The sequence below is a fragment of the Ciconia boyciana genome, chromosome 6, assembly GCF_034638445.1.
Source record: "Ciconia boyciana chromosome 6, ASM3463844v1, whole genome shotgun sequence".
Taxonomy (NCBI): domain Eukaryota; kingdom Metazoa; phylum Chordata; class Aves; order Ciconiiformes; family Ciconiidae; genus Ciconia; species Ciconia boyciana.
In genome coordinates this window covers 5,164,688-5,183,477 of record NC_132939.1, presented here as the reverse complement: position 1 = coordinate 5,183,477, position 18,790 = coordinate 5,164,688, and the positions used below count along the sequence as shown (strand labels likewise).

At 37.8% G+C, this 18,790-nt stretch overlaps 1 protein-coding gene across 1 annotated transcript in view; it reads right to left on the bottom strand.

Moving 5' to 3' along the window:
* Positions 1-2,381: 2,381 nt before the first annotated feature.
* The window catches only part of PRMT3 (protein arginine methyltransferase 3), a 70,515-nt gene continuing 54,106 nt past the window's right edge, over positions 2,382-18,790 (bottom strand). Inside the window, exons 14-16 of the mRNA XM_072864854.1 lie at positions 15,102-15,152; positions 14,811-14,898; positions 2,382-2,808 (exon numbers count right to left, since the gene is read on the bottom strand). Coding sequence (XP_072720955.1) covers positions 2,699-2,808; positions 14,811-14,898; positions 15,102-15,152 — 249 coding nt within the window. The 3' untranslated portion in view covers positions 2,382-2,698. The remainder of the gene's footprint in view (positions 2,809-14,810; positions 14,899-15,101; positions 15,153-18,790) is intronic.

Sequence of the window (18,790 nt, the reverse complement as noted above, 5' to 3'; positions counted from 1 at the left end):
TGGCTATTACATCAATTCCCAGTCACGTGTATTTAAAAGTTCTTTGAAAGTCCAATGCCTTTATTAAATGACCCTCCTCAGGCTTTACATTAATTAAGGTCTTCTCCGAACATTTTCCTTCTGGTTAAATTATACCAAATCCTCTCTTCTTGATGCAGTTTGTCATTTTGGTTTGGTTTTTTTTTTATAATAGCTAGCATTTCCCTTTTTCTTTTACACAATTTCAACCGTTTTTTCATTTATAGTCCCCTGTTACTGAAGGCTACACAAACTCTGTATAGGCCTTTGCACTGCTCTCCCTCTGCATTCTTTTTCTTCCTTTCTTGCCTTCTATGTAACATTTATACAAACACAAAATCTGCATTTCTACAAGATCTGCAGAAGTATTGAAAAATTAAGGTTGGAAGGGACCTCACCAAGATCATCTAGTCCATCGCCAGTATCTCAAAATATTAGTCACACTAAAAACACATGAAGCTCCCACAGTCAACTATGTATCAGATGACCAAAAGCAGATGCGGATACTTACGATTTCTGGTTGCCGTAGCACTGAGAACACTGTATGAGAATTCTGCTTAGTCTGTCAATATCCTGTATTTCCACAGCACCTTTCAGCAAAGGACGAAATTAGCAGTCCAACCCCTAGCCTGCATATTTACTGTCTAATACCGATAACTGTGTCACAAACTCCATTAATCAGTCCAGTGCCAACTGCTGGCATTTCATCTGCAAGGTCAATTTTTATACAGAGTTGAACGGTCTGAGCTTCAGATAACCAGGCTCAAGCATTTTAACAATCAAAGATTATCAACATATTTTCAAAAGGAATATACATCACCAAGTTAGAAAAATGTTAGCAGATCACTGAGACTTACACATCATCTATATCACTGTAGAGCATTCATACTTGTCAGATACTACTGTGAAATAAATCTGGCATCTTTGATTTTTTTGGTGTGCAACTGTCTCATTTGTTAAGTTTTTATAGTAAAGCCTATCCTGAAAACAAAATTCTGAAAATATGTAGAATTTATAAACTTTGTTTATAAAATGTATGCAAGTCCCACTTGCATAAAGTCAAGGGATCTAAAAATCAGTGTGAGCAAGGAATTCATACCTATTACTAGGTGAACATAATAGCCAAGGTGTCACTATGGGTGGTCAAGCCCTCATTGAGACCATTAGAATGAGTTAACCAGTCTAGGTGCTCAGCACCTGAACATTCTTAAGCTGCACGTGTGAGCTGAGCTCTTGAACACCCAGATGTTGATCAGGACATTAAAGGGTCTAAAGGTAATTCAATAACTTCCACACAGGAAAGAATCTCCACCCCACCCCCTCCAAGCCAAGGAAATTATTTAGATGCAAATTAGTAAGCCACACGTTTCCACAAAAGAGGATAAAAGCAGCGTAAGATGAAATACAAATCCCCAAGTCTGTTTCCAGTTGAAAATAAAGCAGCACTGTAGCAACTGTCGCTTCCTATTCAATGCCCACTTCACTGTATGAAGTCCAGTGCTGCGTTGCAGGAGAATTTCAGCTTTTGGTATACGAGTTTCCTCTTTTCTGCCAAATTGGCATTACCACTGGTAACACTATTCTTTAGTTACAGGCAAAAGAGTAAGTATTTCACCCCATTATACAATATACAATTACCCAAACTTTGTTGAGCAGATTTCAAGGGAAAGAATTTCCTTCTCGTCTTAGTCCTTTAAAAAAGATCCTAACCTCATTTTAACAGCAGTTCAGAGATCACGAGCAAAACACTGCCATCTTTCCTTCTTGAAACCACCTTCAACACAAATCTACATGTACAAGCACATAAACTGCATGGTGTTGCACTTAGTTCCACCTCTGTTGCTGTTTAAAGTGTTGAAACACCAAGACACACACATCAATCCTTGACTGTTCATAGTCTGCTTCTGTAAGCTGCCAAACCAAATCCAACGTTTCAGCAACTGCTCCTATTTGTTCATAGTATTTTTCCTAAAGCTGCTAAAATACACACTTCCATCCACCTATGCTCCAACAGGCTAGTACAGAAAAAACTGTAGCCACATATAAATGAGCCATCATCGGATAGACAGAAGAATTTCCAATTACATAGAAAACAAGGAAACCGGCAACTGCATTGTATAACATACTCGGTTCATTTATTTAGATAAATGCAACTAAAATGTGACACAACTTTTTACTTATAGCAGTGTAATGAAATCTCTGTTGCTGCAATGCTGCAGTTGGAATTCCAAACTTACTTCGACTGCGATTTTCCAGCTACTGTTGAGGTGCACTGGCACATGATTTAGCTGCTTCTTTCCTAAAAAAAAAAATTGCACAAGGATTTTGCCAATTGGAGAATAAAACAATATCGAGACGTCATATTTATTGTTGCTCACAGCAAGACTTTAATCTGATTTTTCTCACCCACCAGTCTCACATAACCCGAAATCATCTTCCTTGCCTTCCCCACATCACGTGAAAAACAGCAGAATCTGATTTTGTCGTCAGTCTCCATAGCCCAGTGCAAAAGCATCCAAAGAGTACTCTCTCAGCTCCAGGTAAACTTTTTATATTCTTGTGTGTGCGTATACATACGCAAATCCAAGAGTTTACCATTTTTGCATATTTAGACACAGTTGTCAACAGTTAAATCTAACATTTAAATCTAACAGTTCCCGAAGTTATATGCACAGAATTTTCACTGAAGGCTGTAGGTCTGCTGTGTGTCCTTCACTGAAAGGATTATGAAGAGGGACCGTGGATCCTTTCTGTTTTTGCGGACTGTTATCTTTCCTCTCAGGGTCTCTCCTGCAAAAGTAAAAAGGAAATTACCATGCTTACATTACTGAATCATGCACAGTAACAGCAAAGATGCATTACATACCCTTATGTTGCATGAGAAGCAGTTCCCAATTAATCAGAATTAAACAAGTCTACAAAGGCTTCCTTTATGTTTTCAAAGCTCTAAGCAATGGTCTTAACAAATGTAAGTCAAACTAACTGCAGTTAAACCTGGTGAGGTGCTGAGTTATGTCTGATGCTTTACTTCTCAGATGACCCACCCAAAAAGCTGATATGCCAATTATTTTACTTGTGATTGGGGAAAAACTGTATTCCTTGGATACATTAACCTCTCTTTGTATCTGCTTGTCCTGGTTTCGGCTGGGATAGAGTTAATTTTCTTCCTAGTAGCTGGTATAGTGCTGTGTTTTGGATTTAGCATGAGAATAATGTTGATAACACACTGATGTTTTAGCTGTTGCTGAGCAGTGCTTACAGTAAGTCAAGGACTTCTCAGCTTCTCATACTGCCCTGCCAGCGAGGAGGCTGGAGGTGCACAAGAAGCTGGGAGGGGACAACTAAGACAGCTGACCCAAACTGGCCAAAGGGATATTCCATACTGTATGACACCATGCTGAACAAAAAAACTGGGGGAAAGCTGGCCTGGGGGGTGCGGCCACCGCTCGGGAACTGGCCGGGCATCGGTCAGCGGGTGGTGAGCAATTGCATTGTGCGTCACTTGTTCTGTATATTCTTTTATCATTATTATTTTCCCTTCCTTTTCTGTCCTATTAAACTGTCTTTATCTCAACCAAGAAGTTTTACCTTTTTTCCGATTCTCTCCCCCATCCCGCTGCGGGGGGTGAGCTAACGGCTGTGTGGTGTTTATCTGCCTGCCAGGTTAAACCACGACACTGGTTGACTCGGATCTGCACACCACTACCTAGCATTTCCAAGCACATGCAAGTCTCAGCTGGACAGCAACTAAGTGCCACTGTACTATTTCCGCCCACCCTCAAGCTTCAAATATCAACTCGTTTTCTCATGAACTGATATATAACATCTTTAAATTCTTGAACATACTTCATGGATGGAAATGTAAGCAAATTGTTAGCAGTAATAAAACACTATAAAAAAGCAAAATTGTTGGCCCACAAAATTTAATATTGCATTATTCCTTTGCTGAGCTCCCTAATTTAAATGCATCACTACTATCAACTTTAAGTAACACGAAGTAACCACAAAAACGTATTCCACGTCCTACTGCATATGCCACGTGATTTGTATTCACACTGCATTTCATTTAAGCTCCAATTAGGTAATGTTTTTATCTGGCAGGAAACATTAACACAGAAATCTTCATGGCACTTCGATACTTAATGGCAATACATTATTAATAGCAAGTTCTGTTTTACAAACTATCAGGCTTTCTTGACCATAACACTTGGAATATATGTGCTTCAGCTAAAACCAGAGAGAACTCTTTGACACAGAAGGAAAGAGCTGAGACACATCTAGAGAGGCACAACTCCCACTTTTGGTGTTACTAAATTTAAGTAAAAGCTTTTGTCCTACAGAAATTCCAGGCCTTGATGTTTCTGTTTAACATTTTGTCCTAGCCTGCACTGATCAACCCTGGTTCCATCCCAACAGCAGCTACACTTCCACAGCACATCAAGTTCTTCCACGTTTATTCTTTACATAATTCAAAGGTCTGTTCTAGCTTTTAAAAGCACTTTCAGATTCTGAAATAATTGAGGAGAAAAAGTAAACCTGCTGTGCCTGCTTAAGAACTTGTGTATGCTCTCCAAGAGGAGATGTTTTACTTTTCACACACAACATGGGAGATTATTTGGGGATCTAAGCGCAATTTCATGATCTAACAGTCCATTTTATTGTCATGCAAACGTACTCAATGGATAAGACGTGAAAAGCCTTTATAGCTATGCAACCTTTCGAAACTTTACACAGGACTAAATGAAGGGACCATGAACCCACTTCTCTATAGGCACAGCTGTTCTTAACTTCTTTTGTCCCTGCATCTAAGATCCTTATAAGGAGGAGATAGCGGAAAACTACATTTACAGATATTAGGAGCTCTAGGAACTGATTCATGCTATATAAAGTTAAGACAAGACTTACAAGTTTGTATACATCATGTGTAAGTCACACAAACTGAAATCCATAGCCAATTCCATCTAGTCACAGGGTTTACTATTTGCTTATTTGAAAGCTTTATTTAAAAAGCAGTTTTGAGAGACCAAGTTTTCAACAAGGTTCTTTATTTCCAGCTACTTAAGGAGCTACTTTAATTAACAATATTCGTATTTTTGAGTATTAAGCACAAATTTACTGAGAAGGCAGTACAGGAGGACACTAAAGAGAATTTAGTTTTCTTACTAGCCTTCATCTGCTTCCCCCATCCCACGCCCCAACAAAAAGCCAGCAAATTCCATGGGCAGTGCCGTAAGATTCTTCCAGACTTGTGTGCCTGACTGGGAAGCAGGATGGTAACAAAAAGAAAAGCCTCAGATCTCTGCAAGAGCAAAGGTATGGGGTAGAGTTTCATAAATTTTCCTAAACCATATACAACTGACATTTGGGCTACACCGCCCCCACTAAATACTGGAGAGAGACTAATAAATTTCAAAAACATTAGGTGTGGCTGTAAATGTAGTACCTGAAGATTTTGGCTTCAAGTCTTTAGTTTCATGGAAAGAGAAAAACAGTCAAGAGGTAAAGAAACGGAAGCAAACTGCAGACTTGCAAATGCAAATTTCTTTGTTGATACAGGCACAAGACAATGCACTAATCTTAGGTGTGTATGAAAAGATTACTTTGTAAACATGTCAGTGTTTGAAATATTTATATACACAGCAATTTCAAGTACGTATGTGTGAAGAATGGCTTCCCAATTTTGGCATCTAGACTAAAAGCCTTAAGTCAGAAGGTATCAACATCCCTTTAAGTAGAAATGACTAGATTTGTATGGGTTTTGAACTACCTAAATACTTACGTGTACATTGTGCAGAGATTGCTTCAAACTCAGATTAGCACAGGAACGATTTCAGACTTGTCACACACAAAAATAACTAAACCATAGTCTTGAACAGAGCTCAGGATACAACCCAGAAGCTGAACCCAAATACCTTCAGGTTAGTATTTCATATTTTATTTATTTACAAACAAGTGAAATTCAACAGCTTGGTCTGCAGAGAGGTAGAAGGGATTTTTAATTTTTAAATCTGACAATGTGTGAAGTTTTTAAATAATACCATATTTATGTTAGAAAAAAATTAAGTAAAACTTTAAGACAACAGCATTAACATTTTCAAGTAAGGCATGTGAAATACGTGCTCCAGCAAGAGACTAATTTTGAAGCTGGAGGACCTTCACCTTCTGTAACACACTGGGGACTACAAGAACTGGGATATCTTCTTTGGTGGCCTTCAGTCAGATACTCAAAAGGTCAGTTACAGCTCAAACTTTTATGCAACTTAGATGTCATTGCAAAAGCTCTGGAATGATAAATTCTGTTCCTCTAGCCTGGCTCTGGCTTGATGACCAACATACACATTGCATTCTTTTTCTCCTTAGGGAACTACACACTTACTGAATATTTTAATATCTGAAGAAAAAAAAATCCACAAATACAGTTGTTGCCTCATATTGCAAGGAAATATTACCTATACAGGCCTTTTAGTCTTGTTTTTAATGAGCTTGCTGAGTGGATATCTCTTAATTTAACTATGCTTTTGTAAAGATTGCTGCTTGCAGTTACTAGAAAAAAACTAATCTCAATTTATTTTCAGTCCTTAATAAGACCTGCAAGTTAAGTTATATTTGTAAATATTTAGGAAGCCCACTGCTGAGCCACTTCATACCATCATTTTAAAACCACAAGAACTACATCTAAGTAGATGATTCTACTAAACACGTTAGAGGAGGGCATGATCTCTATCTACAGCAGTAAGTTCTCTGCTACTCTTCCATTAGGCCTCCCTTGCCCCATCCATCTTCATCCCTCTCACCAGCCACATCCACCGTTACTACTTTTCTATCTCACTGGATCCAAAGTATTTCCCAACTGCTCATGACTTACTGTGATTTTAAAAGCCATTATTTATGTTCTGTTAAAAAGCTGCATTTTTCAATACTCTTATTGCAAAAATGAAAACAAATAGCAATTTGAAAACTAAGCTGGTTTCAAATTCTGTAAGGATTTGAGAATCCTCCATTTGGCACAATTCTCAGTTGTATCCACAAACAGTAAACTGACATGAGATCCACATTATAAATAATAAATGCAAAACATTTTGTGAAAGGCTGCAGTATAAACATCAAAGAAAGCTTTTCAACAAGAATGATTGTGGTACCAATACTGTACAAAAGATCCAAGAAATACAGGTATTCTTTGATTTTTTTTTCCCATAGTTTAACAGTTAGTTGGAGATTCTCCTTCAGTTCCTGTGCAGCTTTATTATTAGGACACAAATGACTGATATAATACATTGCAATTCACGAAAAAGTGCGAAAATGGTTTCGCAGATTATTTTAACAGAGATAGACCTGCCAGGTAGAAGGACAGGGTAAAGAAAAAAGGGCTTTATAGCTTCTCTCCAGCTAGGAAGTTTAACCTCGTTTGAACATACAGATTTTCAGAACTGCTACAAAATGAATTATTTGATATATTTTAACATCCTATAATAACATTTTTTTAAAACATTCAGTAGACTTAAGAGCCTCTGAGAACTAAAATTCCACGATTTAAATTAATCCATACTTCAATCTTACCATCTAAAACATTAATACAATGTAATACAATAAATGAGGTAAAAATCTAAATATAATTTCATAAATTATAGCTGACTTCATAGAACAGAACCCTCAGATTCTGTTTGTAAAGGCGGTTAATGAAACAAAGCATTCCATTTTTCTCCGCTATTTCTTATGCAGTAACCACATTAAATCCGCCTTTCTAAACAGTCTTTTCCCAGGGCCCAAGCAAACAGCAGCAGTGCAAGCAAGTAACAGAAAGGCAGTTCGGAACAATTAATCAATGTCATGTAGATAGAAAATGACTGATGTTTTTTCACCATTCTGCTGTCCTATGAGCTGCCCGGAGGAAGCTGTCTCTGGGACTCAGCTGCATCTCCTTGCTCTTATCACGCTCAGTTGAATGCAAGTAAACCACACAGTGCCATTGCAGTTTGATTAGGACAAAACTGAATCCATTACTATCCCCTTCCTGCATTTTTATTAGCCCTCGGGGAGCCCTGAAATTGTCCCCAAAAAGAAAGAAAAAAAACCACCAACAACAAAAGAATTCAGCAGAAGTGCTGCACAAGCTTGCTAGCACAGGAAAAAGTGCATCCCTATGTCCATACTGACCCACTGCCAAATAATACCCATCTGATTACACACTCTACAGTACGCCCTATAGATGTGCTCTGAACACTCAAAATAGTTCATTTTGGTTTAGACTTTTACCATCAGTGAAACTGTAAGCAACCCTATCTTCCACTTATATTTGTGCAATACAATCATACATCGGGCAAGCCTGCAGTCTGTGAGCCAAGACAGCTCTCAGTGCAAGAGCCCTATCGCTAAGAGTGTTTAGGCCAACAAACCATATTTTTTCCGTCTATAACTTGATTTATCCGAAAGAATTTGACTGAACCCAAAGATTCCATGCAGTCTCCTGCATACATATCCATAACATCTACTTAAAGCTCAAAATGACCCAGGGCAAGGAACTTGTAATGTGAAGAACTACCCTGCCTTTCAATACAACTTGGTGTCCCCTCCTTCTTTGATTATGAAAAAGATTGAAAGATTTACTGAAGGTAGCCAGCAATCAAGATCTTTCAGGTTTCTTTCTTTTCTTCCTGCGGAAGAGCTTTATGAAGCTAACAGTGAGACAAATAAGAATATGGTACTCAAAGCATTCTGTATTCTGACCCCCATTAAAATTTAAAGAACCTTACAAAAGATCTCACTGGAATTGTTTCAAAGACAGCTGCTAGAAAACTGCAGTGGATTTGGGCTAAAGACACCTTAACTACCTGGTGAGAAGTATCTTTACAAATCCCCTACAATGCAATAGCCACAAGTGTCTAAGTGGTAGTCACATGTGCCTTCACAGTCACACAACAGTAAGCTTTGACACTGCTTTTCACGGTAAGGTTGTCCTCTCGAGGCTGACAATTTAAACATTACCTAGTTTTCCACTCCAGTTTAGGCTAACTGAACACACTATCTTATGCAACACTGAGGTCTAGCACCCAACTGAAAAAAGCAAGTTTCAAAAGCATTACCCTGGAAGAGTTGGCTAGAAAGTAGTTTCCATATACCATCTATCTTCTGAAAATGAAAAAGAACAATGAAAGACAGAAATCATTTGTGGTGGGACCAAGAGCACTTCCCTTAAACTCAATGACTTAATCTTAATCCTCCCATTCATTTTAAAGTGCAGGCACCTGCAGCTGTACACAAACTGCCACCTTCCCATTTGGCCACATCTCTCACTAAATGCCCAACCCAATGAGATCCAATGAGCAGTTTCTGTACTGAGCAGTAATCACGGCAAAGAAGTCTACACAGCCAGTTGAAGGTAAGACAGCCTTGTATAGCTGCCTAAGAGAACGTGCACGTGACCGAGATTCCCAAGATAGCTCAGGTACCAGAAACAGTTGCCACAGGGAACTGTGAAGGCCAGATACATGGTCCTCCAAAACGTATAGCTGCAGTAGCCAAACTCATTGACGTAGAACTAGTCTCAATTCACCACTCTTTGTAGTAGAGATCCTAAACTGTATAGCCTTGTCCCAATCTTTCTCTCTCAACATTCGTGACAAAGTTCTGAGAAAACCAGATTGTTGTTGCTGTACGAGCCATATCCCCTTGCAGTCGCAGAACTTGCAAAGGGGGCCACTCAGAACGGCACAAGAAATCCATCCAAGTTTTCCTGTCTAGATACAGAACTTCTATTATCTTTCAACGAGATCAAACAGCCGTGGGAAGAGAGTCTCTCCATTTAGTGCCTGAATACATACTTCCAGATGTTTCTGAAAAGTCAGCAGGATGATTTTAAACAGCAGATTTCAAAAGATACAGCATAAGACACGCAACATTTAGTCTGACCTCAAAATTCAAGTTTTAACAATTACTAGATTTTTAAAAGCAAGCATCATTTTTGGAGGTATCACTTGTAAGTAAACAAGTGACAGCATTCTATAGACACCATGTTGCAGCTGTAGACAGGCAAAACAGACACTAAAATCTCAATTAGGGATGAAATTATCCAACTGGGATGCACAATATTGAAGTTTTTTCAGGATAAGATCAAAACATTCAGACAGATTAATTGTGCCAGTGTTGTTCTCCTACTTTTAAGAAAACTCTCCCTAACTAGACAAATTAACATTTTTCAGTTTGTAAATTTACAAACAGCTACCCAATTATGGAGACTGGGGAGTTAAAGATAATCAAGGATTTCAGAGGGGCTTAGTCATGTGAGTTCTCCTTCAGTTTTGCTGTGCTAGCCCCTTTTAGCACCATAGAAAAACAAATCAAGGTTTTATTTCCACTGCAAGGCACTATGAAGAACACAAAATGCTGACAATATGCTGTTTTATTGCTAACAGAATTTGCTTGCATACAGATCTGGGTTTTAACTTAATGCACTGTTACTGAAAAGATTCTGTGGGGCCTTTAAAATAACTTTTGTAAACATTTTATTTATTTAGTAAATGCTTGAAACAACCAAATGAGAATGATATTCTGTATATAATTTTTTGTTTATGAAACTTAGCAGGAATATTTCAATGAAAGGAAAAGACTCATGTTTGGACCATTAACAAGAAAAAGATACTGCTTTGGCATCTCAATTTCAATTTTCAAAATAAAGACATTTCCAAGCTATGAAAAGGGCTGCTAAGTGAAGCCTTGTACTCTGTAGGGAGTCCACAATACAATAGTCTTTTGTCTGAGAAAACCCCAGTTTTTCTGGCAATAAAATATCACCTGGCTTCTTTCTCCAGTTTCTTCAATTTTACTGCATGCTAAGCAGTTAAAGCATATCCGACATGCTGACGCTATTTTGTTTTACTTCATTGTACATCAGCTTCAAGTCTCTCGTCACAGTCTGCGAGGAGGAAAACTAGCTTTGCAGAATACATGAGTAGTAAGAGACTCTCCCCCACTCACACATTAAATCTAAACCAAATCAACAGAAATTATCCATTAAAACTACATACAAAACTATCTACCATAGTTAGGTATCAAGCTGAAATTCAGTGGCAAATCAGAAGTATTAATTAACTGTAACTGTTTTTATTACTTAAGTGTAACAAAGCTATCTACCATAGTTAGGTATCAAGCTGAAATTCAGTGGCAAATCAGAAGTATTAATTAGCTGTAACTTTTATTGCCTCACTCTCCAGATCTTTGGACCTAGATTAAACCTCTCCCATTTCACCTCAGAGAATTTACAAACATTGCACACCTAACACAGGCTGCGGCAGGAACAGCAAAGGAGGGAGGATTAGTTGCAAGCCCCATCCTTTGGGTTGTAATGGCTTGATTCTGGTAGCGTTAAAGATTAAAACATTCAGTGTTTTTTATGGCTGAGAAAATAGATCTATTTTTACAACAAATAACCTGGCATCAAACCACTGAGAAAATTAGCTAGTTCACACTGCAGAACAAAACAATTTTGCCATGGCATAAAGCAGTCTTTTCCTGTTAAATACCCAACAGGTTCAGATACCTGTAAGCTCAACCTCTTTCACGAAGCTAATCCAAATACAATCAGTGCTTTATAACCACTTCAGGCATATCCCCAAAAGCTATAAAGCATCTGATAGAGACTTTAAATCAGCCTTACTATTTCACTCAGAATTAGAAATCTGAGGGAATCATTTTTCTTTACTGGGGAAAAAAAGCCACACAACCAAACAACAAAACACCACCCTGTCTGAAACATGCTTTCAAAACAGGAAAACATTGTAAATGCATTTTATACCACCAAATTCCTCTTTCACAACCTACTAAGATACTGAAAGCAAATGCCACCATGGGTACACTGGTCAGATTATCGCAAGACTCAAATCGTATCATTTCCATTTATTTTCCAATATTTACTAAGAAAAGAGCTTGTCCTGACTCAAACAATACATTTAGTCACAAGTGGGTCATCTTTGTTGTGTCTCCCAGTGCCATACCCACATTTCTTATTCTAAGAATTTATACAGAGAATTGATGAATATTGGTAAACGCAGGGAGGGACATAAAGGCTGAAACCTTCAAATGATGCAAATGTGTTTAATCTAATACAGTTACTTTTTTCTTCAGTTAACTTGCATTGAGAAAAGTGCCTTTGAAGACAAAAAAATTTCCCCCAAGGCTAAGTACACTTGGAGTGGAGTTCAGTCCAACATGCCAGGCAGACAACGCATGGTAAAATGGTGATGAGCAGTGATCATTCATTGACAAGTGACAGATGAGAAGTAGCTGGAAGTGCAACTTTACATATACTGCAAAAGAAGTTTGAGCAGTTTGTTTAGCTGGTAAAACAAAGTGAAAGACTGAAGAAATCAAGGAGTATGGTTAACCACAAATTACCGAGATGAATATTTAAGTCACTATTTTTGAAAGGAAAATAAAACCAATATGAAAAAATGGTAGACAGGGAAATCTGTACTTATAGTAACATGTCTTGAGGAAAAAAGACTTTTGGAACAATGAAGGAGAAGGATCAAAGTCCGAGAGAATGGTTTTTTAAAAAAAAAAATTCACCTAAATTAAGCAACATTACTACATAAGTATCAGGAAACACCTTCTGCCCTGATGGGCTTATGTCATCCATGAACAACAAATATCCCACAGAAATTAAAACTGGGATTACAAGGGAAAAGGAAATTGCATCAGAAGTTTCTCTCAGAACCTTCTCTAACACTAGAAATAACAGGCAGAGAATCCTAGATTAAAGTGGTAATTTTATATAAGATATAAAAACAGACAGAATGGGTAAAGGGAAAGTAAAGGGGAACTTAAATAATTATGAAGAGAAGGAGACAGGTAGAAAGAAAAGAGAAGCGTAGCTGTAACCAGATTTGTTATGGGAATAATTTTAAGAAATATGAGCTAATAAAGAGAAAGGAAGGATTTACGGCAAAAGTGATCTTGAAGGTCAACTAGGTTGCGTTCACTGCTTCAAAGCACACTGTTTCTGCAGTTGTCTTCAGAAAGTCACCATACCTAGACTAGAATTCTAGAGCCAGACACACCTCCCAGTAATTTCACACATTTGGTAAATGTCAAATGATCTATGTAATATTAAATAATGTGCGTATTCTAACAAATGTCATCGCACTTAAAATTTCACTTCACACTCTATGACATTGAAATTTAATGAGTTGCAGCAAGGCGACCTTAGCCAGCCTTGTCTAGGAAGAGAAACTGAACAGAACACAAGCCCAGTACAAATGCACCAATGCATATGTGCATCCCAAGAAGTGACAGGACCTAAGAATATGCAAATAAAAATTATTTAAGAATACAAAGTCAAAGCATGAAAGAGAAATGATTTGTCAGCTAACATAGAGCATAGTGCCTTTAGGAAAGGAGCTCCTGGTAAAAAGTTGTCATGGCTGACAGCTGGAAGAGGGAACTGCAAAAGCTGTTTAATTGAGCGCAGATGCTGCTTTCACCATTGACATTCATAATTAGGTCTGTTAAGAGAGACAATATTCCATCTACATCAATACTTCTCTATAGCATCTCTAAGCCTCTTGACCTCAGTTTCTTTTGCAGCATCCACTTAAGTTTTTGTGCGCTTTCCCCACATGTGTCTGGTCTATTTATAAACTGTTCAGGTCGGGGCCATGTATCACCATGAGTTTATTAACCGGCCAGCAGAAATGAGCCCCATTCTGAGGTTCCTCCTTTGGTCCTGCTAGTCTGTAAAGAAAAATGGCCCTCAAAGACAACTAATTTACCATTGGGTAAGAGTTCAACAGTGGTAAGTATCTAGTGGTTAAGCGGACAAAAATAAAAACCAATAAAAAAGTATAAAAATATAACTATTTCCATTTCCTTTGATTATAAAAAACCTAGGAGATTCTGAAAGAAAGTGCAGTTCTACAGGAATAAGAGGGCAAGACTTAAAATTCTTGCCCTGTTCTATGTCCATCCTCTTGCATGACTATCCTGTGACAGTCAGACATATTTCTGTGTCTATAAAGCAAGGAATATTTGACTACTTGCATAGAAATGTATTTTAAAGACTTAGCAAACAGAACCAATTAAAATCACTAACAAGCATCACTTTAGGCTTCAAAACCTTACTTCACCAATTTATCACCTGAATTTTGGGTTATCCCTGATGTCGACAAAAGCCTTTTTACTTGCATCAAATTCAACTTGAAACATATTACGGTACTATCCATTTTATAAAAATTTACAGTGTATCTAAATAACATCTTCTATATTTCAGCGGATCAGGTTCATGGCTGTGAGTTCTTTGAAACTGTTTTAAATTTACAGAGTAATCCCGCAGTGCCAGGTACAACGCCCACGATTCATTTAACAAATACAGTATAGTTCAGGAGTCCTACAAAAAATCCGGTGCAATCACCTGACAAATATGATACTTAAGAACACTAGTAATTTTAAAATTAAAAGAACATTAATAGCAGTGTTCTGGTCTTACATTTTTCTGCCTTGGAAATGTTTTGATATACAAGTTCTCATCAAAATTACAGTACGGAGCTAAGTATAAGGCATATGCCTACTTCCATATATATGTGGAGACCTTTATATGTATTTTTACATGAATTTTGTAGAATATAGATAGATATTTCCCAGTACTTTGCTTAGAAAAAAAAAATTCTTTAACAGCATCTGAAAGATTTATTTACTAGTTCTTTTTAACACTTACGTCATTCTTAAAGTACTTAAGGATTAAATTTAATCATAACAGCAGTGTAACACAACCATCGTTGCACCATAACTGAATTTAAATATACCTGCTTCTACAGGAATTGGTTTCTCCAGGAGAAAAACTGTCTGTTTCCAGTGTGTTTTAGTACACTGGGGACCAGTTGAAAACAAGACCTGCAACGGAAGAGTTCAAGAGTTTGATTAAGAACAACATTTTTGATATCACACTACATCAATCAATTACCAAACACACATGCACATGAAGTGTTTGCTACAGCAAAACAGACTCACTGCCAAACACCTTGAGGCAGAATAAAGTACAAACCCAGACTTATCTCTCAAAGACATTTTTTAAATGCATAACCCCAAATACTCACCTTGTTGTGACAGTTCTTCTCAAAAAATATATCAAAATAACCAGCAACTGCCTATAAAAAAAAGAGGAAAATGCAAATATGATAAAGGAATAAAAGTGACACTCAAGAAAAAGTCTATCATTAACATACACGTTTATTGGGATTTCTACTCTTTTTCAAGCCTTTACTAACAGGAACAACCTTAGATTTATGCCTTCAAGCACACTAGAAATCCTAAACCAAAAAATAAGCTGTCATCACAACTCCTTTGTTCTACCTGAGAATATTCAGCCCACTATAACTGCACTTTACTACATATTGAATTTCAGCCTGAGTTTCCGAAATAACCTGCACACCCTAACTGCAACTAGAATTACATATGAGAAAACAGCCTTTCAGATGTGCAAACCCACAAGCATAAAATTCAGTCCTTGTCCTCTATGGCTCCCACGACCCTCAGTAAATGCACACGCAGTACGAGGGATTCTGCATGGCTTGTTCGCTCTTTGCGGAGCTTAACATCGTTTTCCAGAAAAGCTCCCTGTGAACAGAGGCAGAGCATAACCAGGCAGGGAATATTTTTTCTTCCTCTACGACACACACAGAGAAGGAAAAAGATTCACAAATGCCTCATGCTGGCCTTTTCAGCGGTTAAGTTTCTAATAGTAACTCTCCATAGGATTCCTCAGCACACCACTTCTGTCCCTCCTGCCACCCTACTCCTAACCTCAAAGAGCCTCTCTCTTCAGTGCATAATTCATTAGTGGGACTTTTCTTCCAGCTTGAAGAGGAAAAGAAATACAAAATGTCCGCACACAAAACAGTATACCGACACTATTAGTTACACAGTCTTTTAATACTGGCCTGTTTTTTTAACAAAAAAAAGCCTTGCGACAGTCCCACAAATTCAAAGAATTCAAAGACTGGGAGATGCTAATAAAAGACCATCCACTCCACAGCTGCACCTCTGAAATCCCGTCCATGCTCACCTTTATTTGCTTTCTGCTGTCTCATACGAAAAGGCTGAAGCAAATCAGACCGTGGGCCCAAGGCAGTTATGCTTTCCTATTGTATGTCACCCTGAAGAACTGACCCAGAATAGAGCTTTTGAGTAACTTCAACTACAGCAGCTGGGGACTCTATCCCTGTGACAGCAGGAAGGGATTCTCCCCACAACAGCTATAGCACATTCAAACAAGATACGTACCAATTCCAGGGTGGCAAGCCCGTTGCATGAAAACTCACTGCAAACGACTGACTATAACCTTCCTCTCACGGCACCAGTGTTTTTCTCCTACTCTAACTCTAGGAAACTGGTTGTTCTGAATACTTACAAAGGACAAGTTCTGTAGCATGCCCTTCATATTGACTCAGGGATAGATGGTGAAGGTAAAAAAAAAAAATCAAACATGCTTACAAAATTAAGGTATCAAACTGAACGGCATAGGGTTTTATCACTATGAAATATGCAATTTGAATGATAGTTAAATCATTCTGGTATTTTTCCTCTCTAGTCTAAATCCAGAACAGATTTCACCAACATGCTGGAGAATACAATGTGTTAAAGCAAGTAAGCCTAAGTTAAAGCACCTGTGGTAGCTTTTCAACTAAGGGCACTCCAGAGAAGCCTGGCAAGTTCCAAATCCCCATGTGGGCAAATATTCTTAAAAAAAATGAACCAAGGAGGCACTGAGGGACCTTGGTGACAAATGAGCACCAGATGTTGGAAACAGTGACTCTTCCATTCCTTAAGTAAAGTCCTATCACTCAATGCTGAGAATCTCATTCCCAAGTGAATTACAGCCTTGTCTCTAAGATGCCTTTTTGAGTAAAGATTGAGAAGGTTTTGACAAAGCTTTATTGACCCATCAGACTACTTTTATTGATGCACAATCTTTTCTGGACATTAGTCAGAGATCTGCTAAGTCATAAAAATATTTTTCAATCATCAGGTCAATTCTGTTGATATGCTTACAAATAAGACCTCGGATATGATTGCTGGAGAAAGGAAAAGAAGGAAACAAAAACACATTAAGAATTGAGGGGAAAAAAAATTGGCTTCCAGAGAAAGTGAGACAAGCTACGTTTTGGACCAGAAAGCTAAAAGCTCCAAGCAGACATACCATAGCTAAGGTGGATGCAATTATCTACACACTTGGTAGCAAGAAGTAACCTTTCTACCCTGAGAAAATGTCCCCAGATTAGCATTTTTTTGGGGATCAAGTTTGGGCTGAAAAGAAACTGCAGTTACAAGCAAAGAAATTGTCCCCTGTAATTTGCTGCCTCCCATGCTCAGGGAAACAGGATTTTACAGAAGGTGTACACCTTCTGTAAATGACTAGGATAAATAACCACCTTATTCCTTACAGTACCAATGCTTTCCCTAACTGAAACAACCAGAAACATTTACTTTGACTACCTAGATCAAGAGGTAGTAACAGTAATTATTACACATCAGAAAGACCACCTTATGCAGAGCTCCAAGGACTACAGAGTTCAAGGGATTACAGAGAACAAGAGTTCTACATTGATCCATTAAATTCTTTTTGTTACGTTCTAAAATGGATATATGCCCTTCAATATTGATACTGAAATAATTGTTGAGCCAAAAGAAAAAAATATAGAAAAATATTCTAATTAAATAAATTCCTCAAGTCCCTAAGGATAAGTTCCTGTGAACAGCTTCAGGCGTTCCCCAAAATTCCTCAAAATTTGGTCAGTTAAAACTGGGCAGGGGGGCACGTCAAAACCAAAACACACACTCTGGTGAGCTGCGTCAACAGGCAACCCCAGTCCTGCATAGCTAAACAGAAGTTATATGCTTAAAGTTAAATACATACAGGAGAAAGTTTGAATGCTGTTTTGAAAACCAACTGTAAAAGCACATATTGCAGTTCAGAAATCTAGTACGTATCTGTATTAATACATTTTCAAACTGTTTCTGAGCCAACTAAAAAAACACACACACGGTTTGATGATTTTTCTTCGTGAAATTGGTTACAACTATGTAATTTGTTTTTAGTAAACATTTTTAGGCAACCTGCCATCATTTACCAACTCTGCATTTAATCTCCAGATAGAAATCTCTCCCCTCGTATTTTAAATCTTTGGGAAAACAAAAAGTCTAATACCAAACCCAGCAGTTACTGACCAGCTGAAAAATTTGTTTAATATTCACTATGGTGGCTATTCTGCAAGCCAATTACAGTTGAGCAAATACAGAAAGTGAAAATGCACAGATTAAATATATCCCACTTTGATGCACACAGCCTGTGGTTTACCCTGTAAAACAAGAAACCAAAACAAAAGTTTAAATGTGCTATTCAACAGGAATACGGTTATTTGCATATACCTAGGTAATAAACGTAAGGTCAAGTCTACCCTAAAGCCTCCTAGTAACTCCAGCCTGAATTAACTACCTTCTTCCCTTCCTCTTCTTGATTCCACGCAGAAGATTTCATGTGCTAGATTGCACATGTTCCCTTGACAATAACTTAGCACTTCAAAAGGCATTCAATTTATCCAAATTATACATTATTTTCATGAAGTAAATTCAGTTTTATTTCTGAACAGATGCGCTATAGGAATTACTAAATTCACCAGCTCTTCTCAAGAAAAGAGTTTTTCCTGTATGGTCCTCTATAGCATATGTACATTTATATGCCCATCCAAACACTATGCTATGCTTAAATTTTTATGTATACTGTTGC